At 35.0% G+C, this 23297-nt stretch overlaps 1 protein-coding gene across 1 annotated transcript; it reads left to right on the forward strand.

Annotated features, from left to right (window-relative positions):
• Positions 1–120: 120 nt before the first annotated feature.
• On the forward strand, positions 121–22714 carry LOC149088412 (OTU domain-containing protein 7B-like). Its single transcript, XM_089247497.1, has 9 exons — positions 121–243; positions 2745–2827; positions 4477–4710; positions 6227–6472; positions 6661–6759; positions 11960–12087; positions 12521–12651; positions 13569–13894; positions 19307–22714. Exons 2-9 carry the CDS (start codon positions 2755–2757, stop codon positions 20347–20349), a joined length of 2280 nt encoding a protein of 759 aa, XP_089103623.1. The 5' UTR covers positions 121–243; positions 2745–2754; the 3' UTR covers positions 20350–22714.
• Positions 22715–23297: the final 583 nt, after the last annotated feature.

The following is a 23297-nucleotide window of genomic DNA, read 5'->3' on the forward strand; positions in this document are numbered from 1 at the left end:
GTATTTTTTCCATATAAATGAAAAGAATTAATAATTCACATGTTTCAGAATTAGCTTATCTCTGGAATGTTTGTTTTATTTCTCTGATATTTCTTTGGTTAGTTAACTTTTTTTTTTTAGATACGTCTCCTCCTTCTCATCAGTCGATTGGCGTAAAATAATGCATATTAATAACTTGATGTAAATAGTAAACACTCTACGTTTTTTTTTCCTTGTAGCTAACGCCAAATTATGACCTTCAAGGTAAACATCTGAGTCAAGTCTATATTTTTCGATTATTACCATCACTATCATTATTATTGTCCTCGAAAAAATGAAGGATGAATGATTTCGTTTCGTTTCAGTTCGTTGAACTTCCTGTAATTAACCATTTCTATTCCGCTAAAAATGTAATACATATCAACCTATACAGTTAGTAAATAGTGTTATGTGGTAGACTATTTTTTGAACTAAAATCGGTGTATGTTGTTGATTTAGTTGTGTTTGCATGTACAGTACACTTTGATATTTTCATTGCACTATTCAAGGATTGTTAGCGAATCCCGGCCACTTTGATCAGTGTAAATATCTGTTATCTTCACTGTAATGTGTGTAATGTATTCTTGGCAGCTTGTGCCATAACTATACGTGATATTGTCTCATTTGCTTCCATGCATTTGTGTGTACTATATGTATTTTGACATATGTCCTTGGGGAACTCTGGCCTTGAATGTTAAAGTATATTTCACATGTGTGCATGCTATCTGAGTTGTCAAAGTTAAAATATGTTAAATCCGTCATCTAAATAATATATGGGCTTTATTATTTGCGGATAGTTTAGCTTCAGCTCTATGGAGGAACGTTGGCCAAGTTTTGAGACGGGTATTTGTTCAGTTTAGCAATAATACAGGGTGCAGCATTTAATCTAAAAAGTTTGAAACATGTGAGACCAAAAGAGTGACCTAGAAAACAAGTGACCAGGTCAATGATAGATGAAAAGAGTGACCCAGAGCACAAGGGACGAGGTCAGTGATTGACCAAAAGAATAAATTAGATTGTGCTCAAGCGTGTGAGTGACCTAGATAGCGAGGGACCATTTCTGAGTGACTGAAAAGAGTGACCTAGAGAGTGTGTAAGCATGGGAATGAGGTGAATGGGAGTAATGAGTAAGTATCGTCATCCGAGGACTGCTAGTGAATCCAGCCCCAAAGATCTGTGTAAATATTTGTTATTTTGACTAATGCATGTAATGTATTCTTTTCAGCTTGTGTCATAACATAACTACACATGATACTGTCTCATTTGCTTCCATTCATTTGTGTGTACGATTTGTATTTTGACATATGTCTTTTGAGATCTTGGGTGTTGAATTTTGAAGTATATTTTATATATGTATGCTATCTCTGAGTTGTCCCAGTTGAAATATGTTCAATCCTATCATATAGGCTTCATTAATTCCGGATATTTTCTATCAACCCTATGGAAACATAGGTCAAGTTTTGAGATGAGTGACTGTAATGTATGTAATATATTATTGATAGCTTGTGTCATAACTATACATAATATTGTCATATTTGCTTCCAGTCATTTTTGTGTATAATTTGTATTTTGACATAGGTCCTTGATGAGATCTTGGGCGTTAAATTTTGAAGTATATTTTACATATGCATGCTAAGTCATCCTAGTTAAATACTATGTGTGCTTTAATAATTGTTAATATTTTGCATCAGTCCTATGGGAGCATTGGCCAAGTTTTGAGACGAGTACTTGTTTCATTTAGGAATAATAAAGGACGCAGTATGTAATGTTACTTATTTTGAAAGTAGGATAACACATTAATATGCACATGCACGGATAAAACCAAACAATGTGAAGAAGAAACGAGTATGTTGATTCTCATAACATACCTCATGTCTTGGAGTGGGGATCAGAGAGTTGAAAATGAATGGACGTTGATCAATGAGGATGTGCTATTCTTATACACTCAGTATTTTCAGTTGACTGGATACAATCAACCGGTTTTAAGGAACTGTTCTGTACTAAATATGCACCACATTTCAGATCAATGTTCACTAAGTCCAAGGCTATGTGCCCTCCCCCTTAAACCTGCCTTTATTCAAAATATGTGACTTTATTTGCATTATCCTGTAATTATCTGAATTCAGGAAGCTACAAAATGTATCATTCTAACATTATACGCTTAAACCAGGGATTGACAAATCCTAAGTCGCCCTGGTGACTTAAATATTTGTACGAAGGTTTTTTAACAGCTGGCTGGTGCAAAGATATATTTAGGAAAGCGAGAAAATTCAACTGCCCATGAGGGGAGTCGAACCCATGTCCTTTCATTCTCCTGGTGAACGCCGTAGACCACTGGACTATAAAGTAGTACTATTTCCTAAGTATATCTTCGCATGGATAGCAGATATACATCATTCTCTCATAAAATACTTGTATTGACACATAAAATTTTCTTTGTGTAACTTGACTAAAACCAAAGATGAATTTAATGAGGCATACAAAGCTATCATCATGTTGCAGGTCTCGATTTTAAATCAGAATGCAAGAGATGGGATTGTGGGAAATGTTTTGATTGAAGAGTTGTTAATTAATTTATGTTTCGTTTTAACCACAATTTTTTTTGGGTGACTGAATTGAAACTGATTTTTCATTATTTTTGTTATTATACATAAAAATTTTAATGTCTCATTTTATGTTTGCTTTGCTTAATTTTTTTTTTTTTTTTGTATTGTGTTTGTATTTAGTGATCTGGCCATGGATGGTGCATTGTCTGAATTTGTTGTGCGAACGTCAGCTGATCCAGGTCTTGCCAGAGATTTGTTGAATGGTAGGCGTAGCCTTAAAAATAATAAAATCATACTTCTACTACACCTATTACTCCTTATGTTACTCACTTCTTTTCCATTTTACTTTCATCCCGGCTCTAATTTTTCTTTTAGCATTATATCATCCCCCCTCATGCCATGTCCCATGCCCGAAGCACAAATGTTCTTGAAAAAAAGGAGGAGCATGGGAAATAACATTTGAATGTTTACTCTACCCATATTTACTCCATGGAAGTTATTTTCTTAAAATGTTTTGTAACAGGTTTTTCGATAGGGATACACATTCTTTTTTCAGGCAAAAGTTAAACCGAATAAGGTGTCCAACCAGTTTATATAAAAACGAAAATTTACACATTCATGCTTCTGCCATGAGGGGGACGATATACAGTAAAATGCTTTTTAACAGACACTCATCAGATGCAGTCACCCCTCTTTTATGGTCAAATAATTTCCCCTTGTACAATAAAAGTATGCATTTCAAACCCCTCATTAACGATCACTCATCACCCCTCTTTGATGGACTAATTTTTTTGTCCTGCCAGTGGGTGTCTGCAAAAAAGAGATTTTACTGTATTCTTATGGTTGTATTGTAACTCAAGTAATTCTGCAAATATTTTATTAGTACAAAAAAGATTGAATGCAATGCATGTCAGAAACACACAACATATTAAACTATAAAACTTACGCTATTATATAGTGAGCTATCATAACTTTATGCCTATAGGCGATCTATTTATTACACCTCGTTAGTGCAGAAAAATATGTTTCTCCCATTTTTATGGATCACCCAGGTTAAGAGTATTGTTTAATGCATAGCGTCATCAGATAATAAGGACAAAATTTCATGAGTGATACTTTAGTGAATCCTGATGTTCATCATCAATTTGGCAAGGCAAGAGAATATCCTTTTCCGAACCAATTTTAAATTGGTTTAAAGGTGATAAAACAAAACACAATTGAAAAATATATATTTTTTAAATAAACTGAAGAAGCTTCAAGTGGTCTAATTATAATTAGAACAGGGCAATAACTTCCCATATGCATGTCTAAGAAGTTATCTTTTGGGAAGTTTTACCCTTTGATAACTTCCAGGAGCTCCTAGCTCAAAGTGGCGTATAATGTCAGAAGTTTAACATGTGAGCTTCATATGTTGGTCTGCTCTGTCTGAGACCCCTGCATTAAGACTTGTGTTTTAATGTATGCCATCAAATATATATATATATATATATATCAGTCTTTTCTCTATGTATAGTTGATGAGAATTGGGTCCTCAATCAGAGTTGAAAGTTAGTGGTTCATAGAATTCTTTCAGACATTTTACTGGTCGAGTAAAGAAACAAAGTTGCATCATGTTATTGAGTTTTGTTGTTTTATTTGCTGAGTTTGACATTTTAACCTTAGAATAATAACTCTACGTCTCAGAAACATAGCAATATAAGTAACATGCAAATTTTATTTTAGTTAGTATTCTAATATTAAATGCTTTGTAATACTCTAATTTAAAATAAATTATGATAAATGTACATTTTTCTTTGCCTTTCTTTGTTTTCAGAGTTTTTTCCCACCTGCATTTGTGACGCTATATAGAACATAAATTCACCTAGTGCACTAATTACTTACTTTAGATTTGTTTTCCCCCCTTTATTTTCAGCACACGGATGGAATTTGCAAAGTGCCCTGTCAGCGTTCTATGTCATGAAAGGTCTTCTACCGGGGGAGGTACCATGCAGGCGAGATTCTTTTGCATCTAAGACTCATTTGCTTCCTTTAATTCAGCCAACATGCCCTAGTACTTCCAAAGAATCATCCAAAATCAATGATTCCATGACTGGTCATGATGTAAAGATCAACAAGGATAAAAAAAATGTATCAGATGAGACGTGCTGTAAGTTCTCAACGCCGTTTTGTTCACTGAAATTTATAAATACAGTGAAACTTTGCTAAAATAATACTTGATATGAAAATAAATACAATGATAGTTTTTCCAATTACAGAAGCCTCGTTTATATGGGGAAGTTATTCCAAGATGGGGAGTTTCCCCAGGGAAAAATATTCAGGAAAGTTACCAGTAACAAGGGTTTTTGTTACAACCCATTTACATGGCATTTAGTTTATGCCTATATTCCTCAACTTCTTTCCGGAAGTCATCACTGGTCACTTGGGTTGAACAGAAGTGGTTGGCTCAAGATGGCTAGCAAAGGGGCTAACAGTAATTTTCACGGCACAGAGGATTATAGGAGAGAAGGTCTGAGCAGGGCTGTCTTAAGAGCATCATGGGGTCCCCAGGGCAAATGATTTTTCTGAGGCCCTACCATGCAAATTTTCGAAAATCTCAACCAGATCTCATTTTTGTGGGGCTCTTTTTCTCTTGAGGTCCCCGGGCCGTGCCTGGGTAGGCCCATGCCTTAAGACGGCACTGGGTCTGAGTCACCCACTATTCACCCCCCAAAAAAGATAAGCTTCTTTTGAAAGATCTCCTTCGTTCCTCTTTTTTTTTTTTTTTTTCCCCCTATGAGGGGAAAAAAGTGTCATGCAGGTAATAATCACCAAAGCAGCCCCCAATCTTAGGCGTGTAAACAGGACTAGAGCGAAAGATTTTACTAGCATTTCGGAACAATACTGGTTTCGTTCTAAAACCATGTGTACTTCCAGTTTCTTCACTTGTAGAATTTTCTGATTGGTTCATGTTTTGGTGGGGTGATGTAATAAATTGAGATACAAGAAATCTGTTGAGTATTTCCATCATTGGCCTTTCACAAATGCTTCAATGAAACTTCATCAAAACAAATATAAAGCCCTAGATCAAGGGCTCCCCAACCCGATACTCTTGGCAATCATAAGAAGTGTGTTACAGTTAATGGAGTTGCCATTTTCAACAATATATTTGGGCACTTGATTCCACAGCCCTCACAAAAAAAATTTTCAATCCCCACATAAGCACATAAATATAGGCATTAAGTACATATGCAGTATTTTCTCGAGGGCAAGGGTTTTCATCATTTTTTTTCTGAAGGGGTTTTTTGTAAAATAACACTAAAATCTCAGCTCAAGAAGGGAGGGTTAGAAACTCCTCCTCTTGTGTACGCCAATGCACATGAATGTTGGAGAATCACTGACAGATGTATATTTCATTCCCCCCCCCCCGCCTTAGTTTTGTCATGTGGGTCATTTCTCTATAGAAGAAAATGTATGACTCAACTAAAAAACAGAATCTGTGTGAAGAAAAATACTTCAAGAAAATTAAATTTATTAATTGTATTCCAGCAATGGGAGGCCAATTGAAAATTTTAACTCTATGTTCATTGAGATATGCCATCATCACTTTCATTGCTATGATCATGTTCATTGGTTCCTTGATTTGCACATGTTAAAATGTTAATGCAAATTTTTGTTTCGTTCAGGCAAAAAACTGACTAGAGGGTTTTCTCGAGCCAATGACAATCTGAACCTTATCAGCCAGGCAAGAACCGAATTTGCACAAGATTTTGATTCACTCAGCCAGGAGAGCAGGTGTCCTTCGTCCAGGCTCGAAATTCCAGACTACACATTCACTCTTCCAAATATTTCTGCTTATCCGCCGCCTTTACAAAAATATTTGCAACAAGATCTGATTGAAATGGCTACATTGGTTTCACTGAAGCAAGCTGGTGAATATTTCTTCTTTTTTTAATATGATTTCTTTTCATGAACCAGCAGTTTAGAAATTGCACAATTGATACAAATATCTTATAAATTTAACTTAATTAATGATCTAATATGATCTCCATGTGTTTTTGTTGAATTTTTTAATGTTATTTCTGCATAGAGGAGTAGTTTCTTACTTTTTCCGTTTTAGGTCGCCTGAATTGGTGGTATCAAAAAAATATTTGCCAAGAGTTATGGCCACTGGCCACTACAGGTGATGGGAACTGTCTTCTTCATGCAGCCTCTTTGGGTAAGGTTTTTTTTTTCAAATTAGTCAATATTTATACATTTTTATATGAAAAATTATAGATGAGATCATAAGGGTAGGCCATGTATAATTTTTGTATATTTATTAAGAGTTTCTACCGTAATAAGAGTTTCTCTGTAATCTAGACTCATAATCCAGATACAAATATTCCCCATGCTATTCCCCCACCCCCCACTTGGGTGCTTGACTGTTATACCCAAAATCAGTTTTGGCTATTTTATATAGTAGTCATTTATTATAATTTTAGTTCTTTTAATTCTTGTTTTAATGAAAACTATGAGATATTTTGTTTTAAAAATTTGTGATGAACTGCAGTTCTGTGTGCAACCGATGGATATGGGCATTTTACAATCAATGAATGATCGGTACAAGAGTAGTTTTCTAAACAGTGTGGATTTCTCTCAGTCATATTAATAATGTGCAAGATTGCATCAGACGGGTCAGTGTGAGAGATGCAGATTGGAGTGTTGTACAAGCTTGGGAAAGTGTCAAGCAGTGTCAAAGAATTTACTGGCACAATACAAGACCTATACCTTATTGAAAACAACCACTGTGATGATGAATTTGTTGTTTCTTCCTAATAACATAAAACCATTTATACAATGTTACTTTCTGCCTCGATTACTCTTTATACTTTTTAAAGTTGAAATATTTCATTTATGCTCCACACAACTTCAATTACGCAGCGTTTTCACGACATGAATCCCAAATTTTATAATTAACTGATTAATAATATGTTATCATATTTATATTTTAATATTAATGATCCATGTAGTTAAACGTAGAAGGTCTACAAGCCACCTCATTGGGTATTTTGCCTATTGTGGCCATGTATTTGTATTTAAATCTTTGTGTTATAGCATGAATTAACATTCGTGCTTGTGTACTTGACTCTCCTAGTGCGGTCCTGGCACCAGGTCCTAGATTTCATTTCAGTTTGGTCAGGCTCCGAAAAACTTATACAATTTCATATTTTTCCTGTAGCAGATTAAATTAAATTTACGCATGTGTGAAATTTCATTTTATCTAATTTTCCCATGGAAAAAAGAATGCCTTACCTTTTGCAAGTTACAACTTGCCTATGCAGCACTAAGATGTCTTCATTCCAATTATGCTGATCACATGCTTACACATCACTCTTAATCACTACTGATAAATATGATAATTCATACCCAAACAAGAATTGTGCATTTTAAACTTTATATTTGAGATTTATAGCTTCAACTGTTTGTGATTTTTGCCCTAGTTGTACTTCGCTTTTTTTTTTTTTTTTTGTATTCAAAGCTATTCAGATTGAAAGGCCAATCATGATCAGTGATCATCCCACTTAATTGCTTCAAAAAAGTACCCACCCCACACACACACGATTGCTCTTTTATTTTCCTGCAGAATTGCTTTAAAAACAGGGTCAGTTGTGAACAGCAAATTTTCCCAGGGAAGAGGTTCACATGCACAAAATTGGGCAGTGTAAAGCCATAAAACTTATTTTCTCAGTCACTTGCAGGTGTTCAGCGGAAAAAAAAGAAAGGAATAATTTTCTAAATATCAAGGTTAGGGGGAGAGAGTAAAGAAGGTAAAAGAAAGTATTGAAGGGTATTACGCAATTATTTTCCATGTATAAAGGGACCCTTAGGTAAAGCCATAAAATAAGGGGTGCTGATGAGTGAGGAAAATATATTAGGTATTATGCATGTTTGACTTTAAAGAATAATTGGGATAGCTATTGATGTGCTATAACACATTTAGAAATCACAACAGTCCCGGAATCGATCATTACACTGTGTCCTTTTTTCAGATCTTATCTCCTTTGTTCATCTCTCATGTTGCCACTTCCCCAAAACAGTACTAGGATTTCATACTAAGCTGTGTCGCTAGTACATTTTACAAAAACTGGAAGTCTCTCCCCACAGTTTTTTTTCCCCAATATATTCTTTCCCCCTCCCCACCCTATTTCTTTCTCAAGCAATGTGATAGGTATAGAAGGTCAAGTGAATTTTCAACCAATATTCCCATTGATTTGATTTTTTTTAACACACCCATAAATTAAGGATAATTCAGAATCACACGGAAATCGAAATCTAAAGTAAAAATTTCACCTGTAGAATTATCACACATCTGCAAGAATGATATGCAAATTTCAGGAAGCCACCAGATGATGCCGATAGTACGTCACAATGACGAGAGTGTAAGAGGGGGGTATATAAGGAATGGTGGCAAAGAAGTGAAATTGTTCACAAGAGTTCTGTAAGGCGCTCAGTGCTATAAGCGAATAGTTATGACACCGAGGACGCATGTGGATGATTTTTTACGTGGTAGATTTATCGGCCGCCTGGAATGTGGGCGTACTCAGATGGAAGTATCCGAGGAACTTGGAATTGCCCAAAGTGTCATCTCTAGGCTTTGGCAACGATTCCAAGATAACGGAAATGTCAGTAGACCTTACAGTACAGGTCGCCCCCGAGTTACAACGCCGAATGAAGACTGGTATTTGGCAGTAACTGCCAAAAGAAGCAGATGGAGCACAGCATCCGACCTGTTATGTCAGCTATCTGCAGCCATGGGTACCACAGTTTCAAGGCAAACCGTGTACAGACGTTTGGGAGATATTGGTCTATATGCTCACAGGCCTGTCAGATGTGTTCTGCTCATGGCAACTCACTGTCGGCAGCGATTAGCCTGGAGTAGAGAACATGCAATGTGGACATCGTCACAGTGGGCTTGTGTGATGTTTTCCGACGAGTCCAGGTTTAACTTGCAGTCTGATTCACGTCGACTTTCATGGAGAACGCCAGGTACCCGTTACCACCAAGACAACATCATTGAACGACACCGTTATGGTGGTGCAGCATTGCTCGTTTGGGGTGGAATTATACTGGGTTCCAGAACAGATCTGCATGTTCAAACCGGAACCATGAAAGCCCAAATTTATCAAGACATCATTCTGGAACAACATGTACGTTTGTTTAGGGGTGCCATGGGCGCAGAATTTGTGTTTATGGATGGCGACGCCGTCCTCACTGAGCAAACATCGTAAACGAATGCCTTGAATCTGAGGATATAACCCGTATGGAATGGTCAGCATTCTCACCTGACTTGAATCCGATAGAGCATGTGTGGGACATGCTTGGCCGACGAGTTGCAGCCCGTCAACCACCTCCTACATGTGTACCGGAACTTCTGAGAGCATTGCTTGCTGAGTGGAGTGATCTTCCCCAAGATCAGATCGATAATTTGATACTCAGCATGCCTAGGCGTTGTACGGACTGTATTTCATCGCATGGGAGACATACAATGTATTAACCATCATACCAACCATGTAATAGTAAGTTTTTGTAAAGGAGATATTTTTTAGATAATTGCTCCAGGGAGCAAAAATCCTAGTTTTTATGAATGGTATCATACATACACCATCGTTTTTGTTCTTTATCTTTTGTTTAATAAATGGGCTTTATGAATAAGTAACGTTTGTTTTGTTTCTGAACCTTTATTTGCCGGAGCTGGCATTATCCTTAATTTATGGACATGAGTGTATTTCATGTTTCATTTTCAGTATTCATGTGTTAAAACAGTAATTTTCCCAATTTCCCGGGAATTTTTCCTTGCAATTTCAGGAAGGGGATATCATAAAAATTTCCCAAGAACGGGGGGGGGCGTGAATTTATGCCCGAAAACCCTAATTGTAACTATGCAAGAGATTATGTCTATAAAATTCGAGAGAAGGTGGTAGGAACATAGAATTTTGACTATGTTCGTAGCAATTCCAGCAAAAAATATTTTAAGAAGTAAACTGACTTTTTTAATAATTGTATATAAAGGGTAAGCAGTAAGTTGAAAAAAATTTTCATATGTTACAGTGAAACCTATATAAAACAGAACGTCAAGAAACTGAAATTATTTTCCCTCTCCAGACAGGTTTCAGTTTTATAAAAGTATGCACAAAAATATATGCAGTTATTTATTTCTGCTGTTTTGTGAAATATGAATTTTGAGAATACCTCTCCAACTGCTATAAACCAATGAGTATTAAGCAGAGACATGCATATTATTTTGAACTTTTTCCTGTTTGCTGTTTCAAATTACTATACATTTCAAATTTCATATTTAATGTGCTAATAATTAAACTTCAATATAAAACGATCTCCTGAATAGCAATAGAATTGTTACTTACTTTTGTCAAAAATGGAAACTTTTTTAATATTTAAAATGTTAAAAAAAATTGAGCAATTGCATACCTTTTTAAAAATAGTGACAATAAAATCAACAAGTAATAACGTTTGTGAAAGAAGGCTTCGACATCTCTCTGTAACACTTACATTTTGCTTTTCTATAGCCTGTATGACCCTTAGTTTTGTATTCAAATTCAATATTCATTTCTTGCAGCTGGTCGCCATCTCGGCCCTGAAGGAAATTCTGAAACAGTATTGCTAAATTGTGAACAATAGTTCAGTTTCCCTTTGCCTATTTCTCTCCCAAACTAGTTTAAATGGAAATTATCAACATTTTTCCAAAAAAATCAGGCTTTTACTAAATTTTGAATAGTAAATCCGCTTCCACTCACGCCCAACTCCTTACTTGCATAACTTTTTCAGATAAATGATAAGAATTTATTCTTTTTCCAAGAAGTGAGTTTCCCAACGAAAAGGGAGAATCAGTATGACAACTTCTTCCCATCCAAAAAAAAAAAACTTGTACTCGGCCAAAAGTTCTTTTCATTTTAGCAGATTTTTTAAATCTAAAAATAGACTAAATATTCCTTTTCTTTTTGTGTTAGACAGTTCCCGTCTTAAAGAGCTTTCCAGTTATTGAAAAAGCATTAATTATCCACCAGACTATTTTTCTGTTCCATTCAAGACAGGCTTCTATCTCATTCAGTGTCCTTCTTAGGCAGGTTTCACTGTATTATGCATTTGAGATTAAACATCTCTGGGATCTTTTCATTTCCATCGTTAAAAAAAGTAAAAATTTAAATAACTTATTTAATTAACTTATAATGCTGAAAATGCCCAGAAGTTTTTGGGCAATTCAACACAATCCAAAACTTTCTCATTAATTATACAGCTTCGAACAAACTTCAAATTACACTGTGCCATGTGGTTTGTATAACTACATTGAAATTATGCTTCCAGAATAGTTTTTCTTTGTGTATTTTCAGGTGTTAATTTTTTATTTTTGCATTTTTCAGGTATTTGGGGATTCCATGACCGATTGCTTACATTGCGTAAAGCGCTGCATAACTTGTTGACAAGCAGTGTATACACAAATGCCTTTTATAGAAGATGGAGGTGGCAAACTGCCATGCAAAATAAAGAGGTGAGCAGTTTCAACATAAAGTTATACAGGGAAACCTCACTACAACGATACTCGATGTAACAGTAAATCCCTCTACAACGATATTTTTTCAGGGCCTTGATTGGAAATACCTGCAGTTTAATCTTAAACTATCGCCTCGCAATATAATGATAATCCCTCTACACCATGATATTTTTCTTGGTCTGCAGAATATCGTTGTACGAAGATTTCACTGTTACTGTATTTCATTGGTGTGAAAACATTATTTACAAAATGCAGCATGTTGTAGAAAATTGCATTGGGTATTTTTAGCAATTGTGGCATTTGTTTTTTTACCATAATTAAAATGTCATTACTTTCTTTAATTACATATCATGTAATTTTTAATATACACTTTGATCAGATAAATGTATTTGTGTTTTCTAAATTGCTAAATTATTATTTCATTTTTCAGTCGGGCTTAATATATTCAGAAGAAGAATGGGGCCACGAATGGGAAAATTTGCTGAAGATTTCATCTACTGAGCCTCGTACAAAGCATGTAGAGTTCAAAACAGGATCAGCAGGAAGTGCTGGTGGTGCAAGGTAATTAGTATTTTCAGTTCGGCTAGTGAAAGAAATGCCTTTAAAAGGTCCAAGAGTATTTGTTTCTCTATTTAGTACTTGGGGTAGTACTGAAATGCATGGTGGGCAAAAAGTCCTAGACACATTTTAAAAATTAAAAAAAAAGATAACCAATTGGCATAAAAAGTTGTGAATTCCATTAAAATACTTATCATAGTGTAGAACAGGGGTTCTCAAACTTTTTCCACCTGTACCGCCCCTTCAAAGCTTCCTCTAATCAATGCTTATTCGCTGCTCCCCAGAGCAGTTTGATGAAGAGTTTCTTCAAAAAAAAACCCTGGCAATGGTTTTTCAAAAGGATGAATTGAGTTTGATGAAGTAACAAAGGTTGGCGGCACACAATTTGAGAACCCCTGGCCTTGAGGTTTTTTTTAATGAATTGAAAGTTCAAAATTTTACTCACAGATAGTACTGTATCACAGATAACTAATTAATGTTTATGATGATTTGCATTACATAAAACTACCTTATTTCAATATGAGCATCCTCTGTAGGTCGAGCTACATGGGAATAGGTGAGAATGTGCTCAAAAATATAAATGTTTTAGTTTTATATAATGCAAATCGTCATAAACATTAATTGTTTGTATTGCATTTTATGTAGTATGTTGAGTTTTTTGTGATACAAATGCTGTCCATGAGTGAAATTTGGAACTATTCTTTTTAATTAATTAAAAAAAGCCTCCAGGCTATGATAAGTATTTTAGTGCAAACTGTGCACCTTTTTATGTCAATTGGTTGATTATCAGTTTTCAAAATGTTCAAGACTTTTTGCTCACCCTGTATTTGTTTTCATTATTGCATGCATTTATTCATTCTATTATATGAAGTTTTTACTTCTAATCACAGAGGAAATGATTATAAATTTTTGATTCACAGAACACAACAAAAGAGCTATGGTGAAAAGCTTTCAGACGTTTATGAAAGTTTGGAAGAGTTGCACGTTTTTGTTTTGGCCCATGTTCTACGCCGACCTGTAATTGTGATTGCAGACACCATGCTGAGAGATATGAAAGGGGAGCCATTCGCACCGATCCCGTTTGGTGGTATCTATCTACCTCTTGAATTGTCTCCTTCAGAATGTCATCGTTCGCCTCTATGCCTTGCTTATGACGCTGCCCATTTCTCAGCTTTAGTCCCGATGGATAGCATCAGAGACAAATGCAATGATATCCTGGAAAATAGTGAAGTTACTTTGAAAAAATGTAAGTCTTTTCTTTTTTTCCTTTTTTATTCCTTATATTTATCTGGTTTTCGTTTTCTTTTTTAATATGGGAAGCATATCAAAGCAATCATTCTGATTCAGCACTCAATATTAAGAAAATGAAATTGAAACTTGATTACTAGTTTATGCCATGGTTATAAAAGCGATAACATTACCTGAATGATAACATTATCAGTGACTCTAATAAGTGACATTTACTGCAATACAGGGTGGGCGACAAGTCCTGGATATATTTTGAAAATAAAAACCAATCAACATAAGAAGGTGCGCAAAATACTTATAATGGGATTGAAAAATTTAAAAATTAATAGTGAAAAATCACTAGCAGTTAATTAATAGTTGATACAGTGCCATCTATATGGCACTGTATCAATAGAAAACTTTACATGAACATTAAATATGACACAAAGTGTGCATAATTAATGTTTATTACTATTTGTGTCACATAAAGCTCGTTCAAAAGAGTTTTATTTGGGCATGATTCACCCAAATTTTTTCCATTCCACAAATTTCCCATTTTGCACCATGGTTTACAGCCAAATATCTTTTGTCAGCACGACAGCACGTATACACATTGGAGAGAAATTGGTCGAGATTGACCCCTGTTACATGGCCACATCAGTCTCCAGGTTTAAACCCCCCCCCCCCAATCCTGATTGCTTCTTGTGAGTATATCTCAGAGACAAAATTTACACCACAAGTATAACTAGCATCGAGGAACTGAAAACAAGAATTACTGAAGTGATTGAAACTCTTCCACAATTGATAGCATATACATGGGTCAAAATTAAGTAAGGTATTTAGGTAACAGAAATCGTAATGAACATTAATTATTTATTGTGTGTCACTTTTTTTTATGTTGAGTTTTTGTGATTCAGCGCCCTCTGTGCGTGAAATTTTTAAATTTTCAATTTATCGCAAAAAAATAAAAAATACAGAAGTTCATTGTAACGACAGCTTGTAATCCCAGAAAAACATGTCGTTATAACAAACCTCTCATTATAAATGGATGTTCATGTAACAGCAGATTGATAGTCACCTACAAATCATTATAGCAAGATTGTCATTATAAGCCATACTCTTATAATTCACTTTTACTGTACACGATGATAAGTATTTTGGTGCAAACCACACCTTTTCAACACTAGAAGGACCAGCATTTCATTCTACCTAGAAGGACAGAGACTGATCAAAATGACTGGAGGTTGATTTTCGGTATAAAATCTCAATTTTTGTTATTTTTAAAATTTGTCCGAGCCATGACAAAAACCATCGGGCAACAATGGTTTCTGCAGGGCCGGATTAACCCTTAAGCAAAATAAGCACATGCTTAGGGCATCAAGAGGAAAGGGGCACCACAAAGAAAATAAAAATATGTGGCATTTTGTAATGTAAATTTTTTTCCCAGCATCAACCATCCAATAAAAAATCCTAAAATGTTAAGAGCACTTGATTGAACAGTTGAAGAAAGGTTAACTAGTATTAAAGCTAAGAAAGGGCAAAGGAGTGGGGGGCTGATGTCCCGGGTGCTGGACCAGAAAGGACGCAACATATATGCTATTTTTTGTCCCACACATAACCATTCTTTCATTCTAGTGCTTTTAGAGTGGCTGCTAACGACTACTTTCTATGCTCTCTCTATTGTTTTAATTTTATTTTTTAGAACTTCTTTGCTTTGTGCCCCCCCCCCCTCTAATTTTGTGTTTTATTACTTTTATTGGTGGTGAAATGCCTATAAAATTCCTTAGTACAGAGGAAGCAATATTATACTAATTTCGGAGCTTTCCTCTGATCCAAAGTCTGATGCATCTGATGATACCCCAGATGAAGAAAATAAAACAAAGCTTACTGCATAGATGATGACTAAAATGATGCTGATGTATATACTCCCGAATGCCTGAATCCTTTCTCAACAATTGCAGATGGTTTGGGAGAAAAAAGTAAAAACCAAAACCCAGATTTCATGGAAGTGGGACCATCTCAGGAAATCCTACCAATGCCAGATACATCGCCAATCTTAATGTTCTTATTTTTTATTTTCTTAGTGTCACTGATGAAAAATTTAGCCTTTCGAACAAGTTTATACTCCACTCAAAAAAAAAAAGGAAAATTTACACTGCCATCTCATTGAAAGAAATGTACCGGTTATCAATATGTTTATGTTGATCATTTTGGCCAAAGAATCGGTGGAAAGTGAATTTTTTAAACGAAATGTTTCTTTTCCTGCATTACACCACAGGGAAGCTTTCAGTGTCCCCGCTGAGTGACCACCTGTTGTTCGCTGTATTTTGTTGAAAATAAAAGAATAGTTGCAAAATACATTTACATGAGCCCTATGTACCAAGTATATGCAGTTAGTTTGGCCAAAAAAAAAATTTTTATATTGTGCCCATCATTGCCATATGCAAAGGGGGGGGGGTGAGTTTGGGGGTTCTAATCCCCCTCAAGCTGAAATTATAGTGTTATTTGTTGCAGGAAAAAACATAACCCCACCCCTTGAGAAGGAAAAAAAATTGAACCCCCCCCCCGAGAATATTCCGCATATGCCCATGGTGCCCATCAAAGGGTTAATCAAAAACGTTGATACAGGTAATTTTCAACAGATTTATTGAATGCAACATACCATATAGAAGTTACGAAAATTTCATGAATTATCATATTTTGGGCAATAATACGCATTTCGCTTAGGAAGGTGATCACCACAATCACCCCCCCCCCCCACCCCTGCCACTGCTAACGACTGGCCTTTTGCTTTGTTGATTGTCATGGCAAAAGCTAAACCAATCGGGAACTGTAATCGCTTCAAAGTGAATAGCATTTCTTCAGTGATAATTGGGATACGCGGAATGAAGAGGTCATCTCCTTTGGCATATCCAGTTAGAATCATTGCTTCAATGTTGTAATTGTGCAATTTCTTGTAATTGTGCACAGAGTCTGGTGCCATTGCAGAGTCCCAGTGTCTCCAAATTTCTTAAAAGCATTATAGGTGCTCTGACTTTGAGGGTCAAGTTGTGTGGTGGCACACCTGGAATGTCCAAAGAGTTCAGAAATTCTGCAGGATAGAGAACTGTCTATGCTGTGTCTGTAACAGTATCAACCGATTTGTAAGACGTGGAGTCTCCTGGAATAATTTTTAGGATTTTTTCGTAGATCTTATTCACACTGTTATTTTTCAGTGCCAGAATCGCTCTCTCACAAAGCCACTCATGGTTTCAGTGATTTTGTTGAATGTTTGTGAAGACTTTGTCGGTAAGATCGTGAACCAGTGGCGAAATCCATTTGGGAACGTAATCAGTCCAGTGCTTGGGTCTACGGGAATTCTTCCATTGCCAAGTTCGATCAACTGATGTGAGAATGATAGCAGTGCTTAGTCATTTTGCAGTGGAACTCGCATGTTGGTGGATAATGATAATTTTTTTTAACTTCGTGCCAGAGTGCTGATGATTTGAGGCTAGCATTGAGTTCATTAGCTTTCGTGAACATTTTTATTCTCAGTTTTGTAGTTGTAGTTGTTGTTTTCTGTTGTTAGTGACGTCATATGTCCAGCTTGTGCAGCGAATTATTCAAATGCCTTTTAAGCACTTTTTAAATTGAAACTATACCTCTACGATGGGCGGTTGATGAGATAAAGGCCACATTAGCATTTACAGGACACCCTTTATATAGGCTAGAAAAAGTACCCGGCAATGCCCGGGTTTTCTTCAATTACTGGGAGGATTGGAAAAATCACAAACCATTATAAAGGAATAAACTGTTATAATGGCAGCATTAAAGATGTGACAAACCATTGTAAAGACATATACACGTCTGAGACGCATTGTTGGGAATCACGGTAACTAAAATAAACGTTCAAAAGTGATTGTTGAGGCCCCAAAACCATTGTTGCCTGACAGTTTTTTGCCCATTTCGGGCATTTGCCTAGCTCTGACGAACTTTTAAAGTAGCCTATGGTTCGTTCCCCGTCTTGTTTGATATATATGCAAAATCTGGCGAATACATACTTTCACATTTATGTATAAGATTTTTGACATATAATGAACACAAATGAGGTTAAAAGAAATTTAGTGGTCTGTTTTGGCTCAGGTTTAAAGCGGATAATACCTACCCATGAGTTTTTTATTGCATAATCGATTGAAAAAACAATATGAAAAATTAACATTCTAAACATCATAACTGTAATCACATTTACACACTTTTCAATGTCTTCAATGCATTAGGAACACGTTGTACACATTGAAAATTTATTGCTTGTTTTGTTATAGCATATTGGGACCTGACAATACTGCAGCTTTTTCCTGTTACAGTAACACTTGTTATTCTGATTACTGAATAAATAAGGGTCTCTAGCTTTTTAGCTAATTTCAACAAGAATGAAATTGTTTTTCCTAATTTTATTTATTTTTTCCCCTACAAATTGACCAAGTATTTCTTGAGGCTGCGTGTAATGTTGTGGAGGATACACACTGGCAAATAAATGATATGAGCATGAAATGCTTTCGAGCCATCTGATCAACACAATACTTTGTTTCATTGTAAAACTTGATGGTTTCAGAAATTTTTCTCACTTTAAGAATATATAATTCAATATTTCAGTGAAGAATAATATACATAGTAGAAGAATATTTTCCTTACCCAGAAAACACAAAATGTACAGTCTTTAGGTGTAAACGTGTTTTATATGTAGGGGCGTCTGATGAATTTCATGTAAAATATCTTTTATTACTTGTATTATGTTTACCTAGGTAGTATTATTCTGCTTCAGTATTTCAGCAAGTCTTAATGAAGAAAAACAATCATACTCAAACTTCTACTAGCTTTCAGATAAGATTCAGTGATTTGCATCACTTTGGCCATACTAGTATTTTTATTTTATAATTGGTAAAGGATAGTAAGGATGTTTTAATATAAAGGATTAACATAAGGATGCTTTCAATTAGCATATCTATATTAGTAGAAATTTGATGTCATGATTCAGTGAAATATTTCCTGTGCGTGGCTATGAAAGTGTCTGTAGCATTACTGGTCAAATTGGCCAATGATGGTTCTTCTAGGTAGGCTATAACTAAAAATATCTTGGTGGATTCTGTTTTTTAAATTTATAAATAGTTGTGCAGCGCAATATTTAAGTATTTTTAGGAAAAGACATGAAATTTCAACATTCTAAATGATCTGGTTTGTTATGGAAATCAAGCAAGAAGATATCAAATACGGTCAAATTGTCTGGTGTAGTCCTTCCAGTGTTAAGTCAATTGGTTGAATTTTTATTATTTTTCTGAATGTGTCCAGGACTTATCACCAACCCTGTATTTTTCACATCTATTTTTGATGTTATGTCATTATATTATTTAGAAATTATAATATTTATTTGCATGTCTTGTTTTTCATTTGTCAGTACCAACTGCAGTACCAGTCATTGATCCAGACAACAGACTACTTCACTTGCATTTTGCGATAGATCCTGGAAGTGAAGTGAAGTGGGGTAAGGATGAACACGATGTATCCGTAGTTTCAAGGCTGAGTTTGGAGGAAGAAGACAAGCTGTTGCTTTTGCATGACTATCTGGATATAAGGACCTTTCCTGTGCCCGTTGTAGAAAGCAACGGTGAAACAAAAGCTTCAAAAAATGTAATAAAGAATGGATTCTCTTCTGAGCTTGAATATGATTCAGATAACAGCTTAACGGGGAGCGGCATTTCTTGCACTGGGAGTAAAACTCACAAGAGTAAAGCAGCTCGTCAACTTCAGACAGTCGCAAAACAGTTTGGCAGCATTGGTAAAAGTGTTAGCAAGAAGCTAAAGCACATAGGGGAAATAGCAAGACACCGTTCTTTCAAAGGGGAAGCCAGAGCTTTTAAATTGATATCTAGCAATAACCGGGAAAAAAGAATCGCGGATGGTTCTTCTATGGTTTCTTGCACTTTCATTTCAAACTTGGCCAGTTCTGATCAGGCTGTTATCGCCTTATTGCATACTTCCAGGCAGCATGAATACAAAAAGCAGATGATCAATAATTATTTGAATTCTGTTATCATACGTTTTGAAAAAGAGAAGGAACCAAAAATCAACAGTTTTTCAGGGAATAGCCGTACTCTGAGCCCTACCAAATGTTTGAGTTGTGGTTTATATGGAAACTTTCCGAATGATGACCTGTGTAAAAATTGCTTTGAAAAATGCCAAAAAGAACTTGAATTTCTTAAACGAGTTGGCTCTTCTCATCACAATTCAAAGAATTTCTCAGATTGCCCGGTGTTTACTTTTGGCAAGTCTTCTTTTTACACTGAAATCAAGGATGCAGCACCCGAATCTGTTCACAAACTACCCAGGCAGTTATCTGAAAAATCAGTTATCAGATGGGATGGGGCGAATTATTGTGGAAAGCCTGCGATAAATGGTGTCTACCCTTCTACATTTAATAGGGTTACTGTTAGGTTGTGAGATTTACACACATACACAAAATGTTTTGACCACACCCTTCGTAAGATTAATCCATTATTCTTGATTGTCTGTGGCTATGAATATTTTCCAGTAAAATACTGAGAACAAAATGACCGAAAAACTGCTTTTCTTTTTCTTGCTTAGCTTTATAAGTGTTGTTTAAATTTATAGTTCCTAATGAAGAGCTTAGTTCTACGTCAGATGTGCATATTGATTAACATTGCTTCATTATAGCTTTGTTTTTAAGTTGGAGCTTTTACTGCTATCTTTCCAGCATAAATTCTGGTTATCAGTTGCGGTTGTATGTTAAAAGACGTACATCTTGATGAAAATAAGTTACTGGCTAAATTAAGAATGTTTTGTTTGTGGTTGTAGCTGCAGAGCGATTAAGAACTGTCACTTTATGAAAATATCCATTCTTTTCTTTATTTTTAGAAATTTTCTATGTCTGACGTTTTGTTTGTAATTGACCAATCATTTTTATTTCTGTAAGAAAAAAATTTGCTCAGAGTCAGAAAAAAAAATTGCATCAATCTTGACTTTACTCTTGTTAATATCTTTTATCATAAAATAACCTTTGTTCAATCTTTGAATCTTTCTATGTCGAAGCAAACTTTTCTAATTTCCTGGATTCCTTACTGAATGTATAGAAACACATGAAGTCAGTTCTGAAAGTGATATTGAAATTTTGCCTTGTGTGATTGTGTGAGTGACCAAGTGATTGAGTGAGGAACCATATGATTGATCATATACAGCATTGGAATTGAAAAATAAAAGTCACTTGTCCCACACAGCTCAGTGAGTATCCGAATCTACTGGTCCGAAGACATTATGAGTGACCTGCTAAACGAAAAATCTCTTCTGAATGTTAATAATTCATATTCCTAAATATATTGCCATTTAGAAGAGTGATATATATGGCCAACTGGTACAAAAAGCCATAAAAAACAATTAGAACTGTAGTCAAACTTTATGAAGCCACCACTGTTGATTCTCTGTCTTTATCAATAAATAAGTGGGGAGGTTTGAAGAGGCATTCCTTTTTTAATTACATTTTCAGAAAACATTTTGCAAAAAGATATGTACTGAATAGTTTTTTTGCGAAGATTCAAACAGCAATGTTGATTGCGAAATTAATACAAAATATCTTCACACAATTTTGCACATGGTTTCTTTTTTTAGCATACTCAGCAAAAAGTGAGATATTTTCAGGTGTTAAAATGACTGGCAATATTTTTTGCTCCTGGTCCCATGGACCACCACAACATTTTTCTCGGTGGTCCGGTTGTTTAATCACTGGTCTCGGACCACCAATGATTTCAAATGCTGATATAAGTGGGTGAGTGATCATATGAGTGCCCAAGTGAATGACCAGATGAGTAAGTGAGTGTGAGTGACTGTATGGTTGATTGAATGACCATGTAAATGATCAAGCGAGTGTATGACTGATCAAGTGAATGGCCATATGAGTGACCAAGTGAGTGGGTGAGTGACCGAATGAGAGCCAACTCAGTAGGTAATTGACCGTGTGAACGACCATATCAGTAGTTAAGTGAGTATTGGAGTGACTATTTGTGATCAAGTGAGTTACCATGTTTTTGTTATATCATGCAAAATTGATAAAATATTGTGGTTTAAAAAGAGTAAATGTATTATTCATATTTTTGCAGCCTACTCATTATATTCATACTAGGAGCAAAAAACATTGGAGCTGAAATGTCTGGTGTGAAATGTCCCATTCACTCAATCATTCATATGGTCACTAACTTGATCACTCATACGGTCACTCACACTTTGTCACTTACATGGTCAGGGCAGGCAAAATGTCTGGAACAAAATATACTGGGAATGAAACATCCGGGGGCTAAATTTTTGTAAACCATACAAAATACTGTTCTGAAAAGTGTACGTCTCAATCTGATTCATTTTACGATTGAAATTACCACAACGTTTTGATTACTAACCCAAATTTATGAATTTTTTATTTTAATTATTTTTTGATCATATAGAAATCTTAAATCATATATAATATTATATATTTTTTCAATGTAATGTCAATACAGATGCAGTTTTTTTTTAAATCAAAATTGACTTGCAACTGCGCAGCTATTTTGTTACAAATTTTATTGCACTAGTCACTTGAAGAGTAATTAACACTAATTAACCAGTATGTGTAAATAACCTAGTCACATATAACTAATCCAATTTTCAAATTCAAAAATTTGTGTTTCTTGATTCTGGGCAAATCTAAATTTGTTTTATTTTCCACATCTGGGTAAAAACCCAATCTTTCAATTTTTTTTAATGTTTATGATATAGGATAAGATGTGAGAAAAATATGACTTTGTTTCTAAATTGTGATTTTAAAAAAAAAGAAAAAAAAATAGAGAGAATCTCTTTGTTGATTGTAGTTTTTGTGGCTGTAAGAAATTGCTTAATAATGTGCTGAAACACATGTGATTTCATTATGAAGTGAGAACAAGAATGTACATAAAGTGCTATTTTTCAAAAAGAAATTATCAAGGTGCTTTTATATCAAATATACGTGAAATTTTTCTTCCTTCGACAATTATTAACTGTTGCAAAATAATGTGTTGACATGAAGTTTATGATGTCAGAAAGCAATCCATGCTGATGTGATCTGCATCATTTTTTCTTGGATTATCGTGCTTGGAAACAATCAAAAGTTGTGACATAGTACAATGTAATAAATGGAATGAAATTCATGAAAATTGTCAGGAACTTATGAATGCAGGTTTCTGTATTTTTCCAAAAAAATTTTGACCGAATTCAAATCAAAAATCATGAAATGATTGTTCACTGTTGAATTATTATTTTAGGTTTGAAATTTTAATATGATAATAGTTTTCTCCATGTATTATATTCACTTATTTGTTTTTTGTGCAAAAAAGAATTCTTTTATGCTCTAAAAATTACAGGAGTTTGTA

This window comes from Pholcus phalangioides, unplaced genomic scaffold, assembly GCF_987345545.1.
Source record: "Pholcus phalangioides strain wild (caught in Gottingen) unplaced genomic scaffold, Ppha-v1.0 ptg000003l_1, whole genome shotgun sequence".
Classification (NCBI taxonomy): domain Eukaryota; kingdom Metazoa; phylum Arthropoda; class Arachnida; order Araneae; family Pholcidae; genus Pholcus; species Pholcus phalangioides.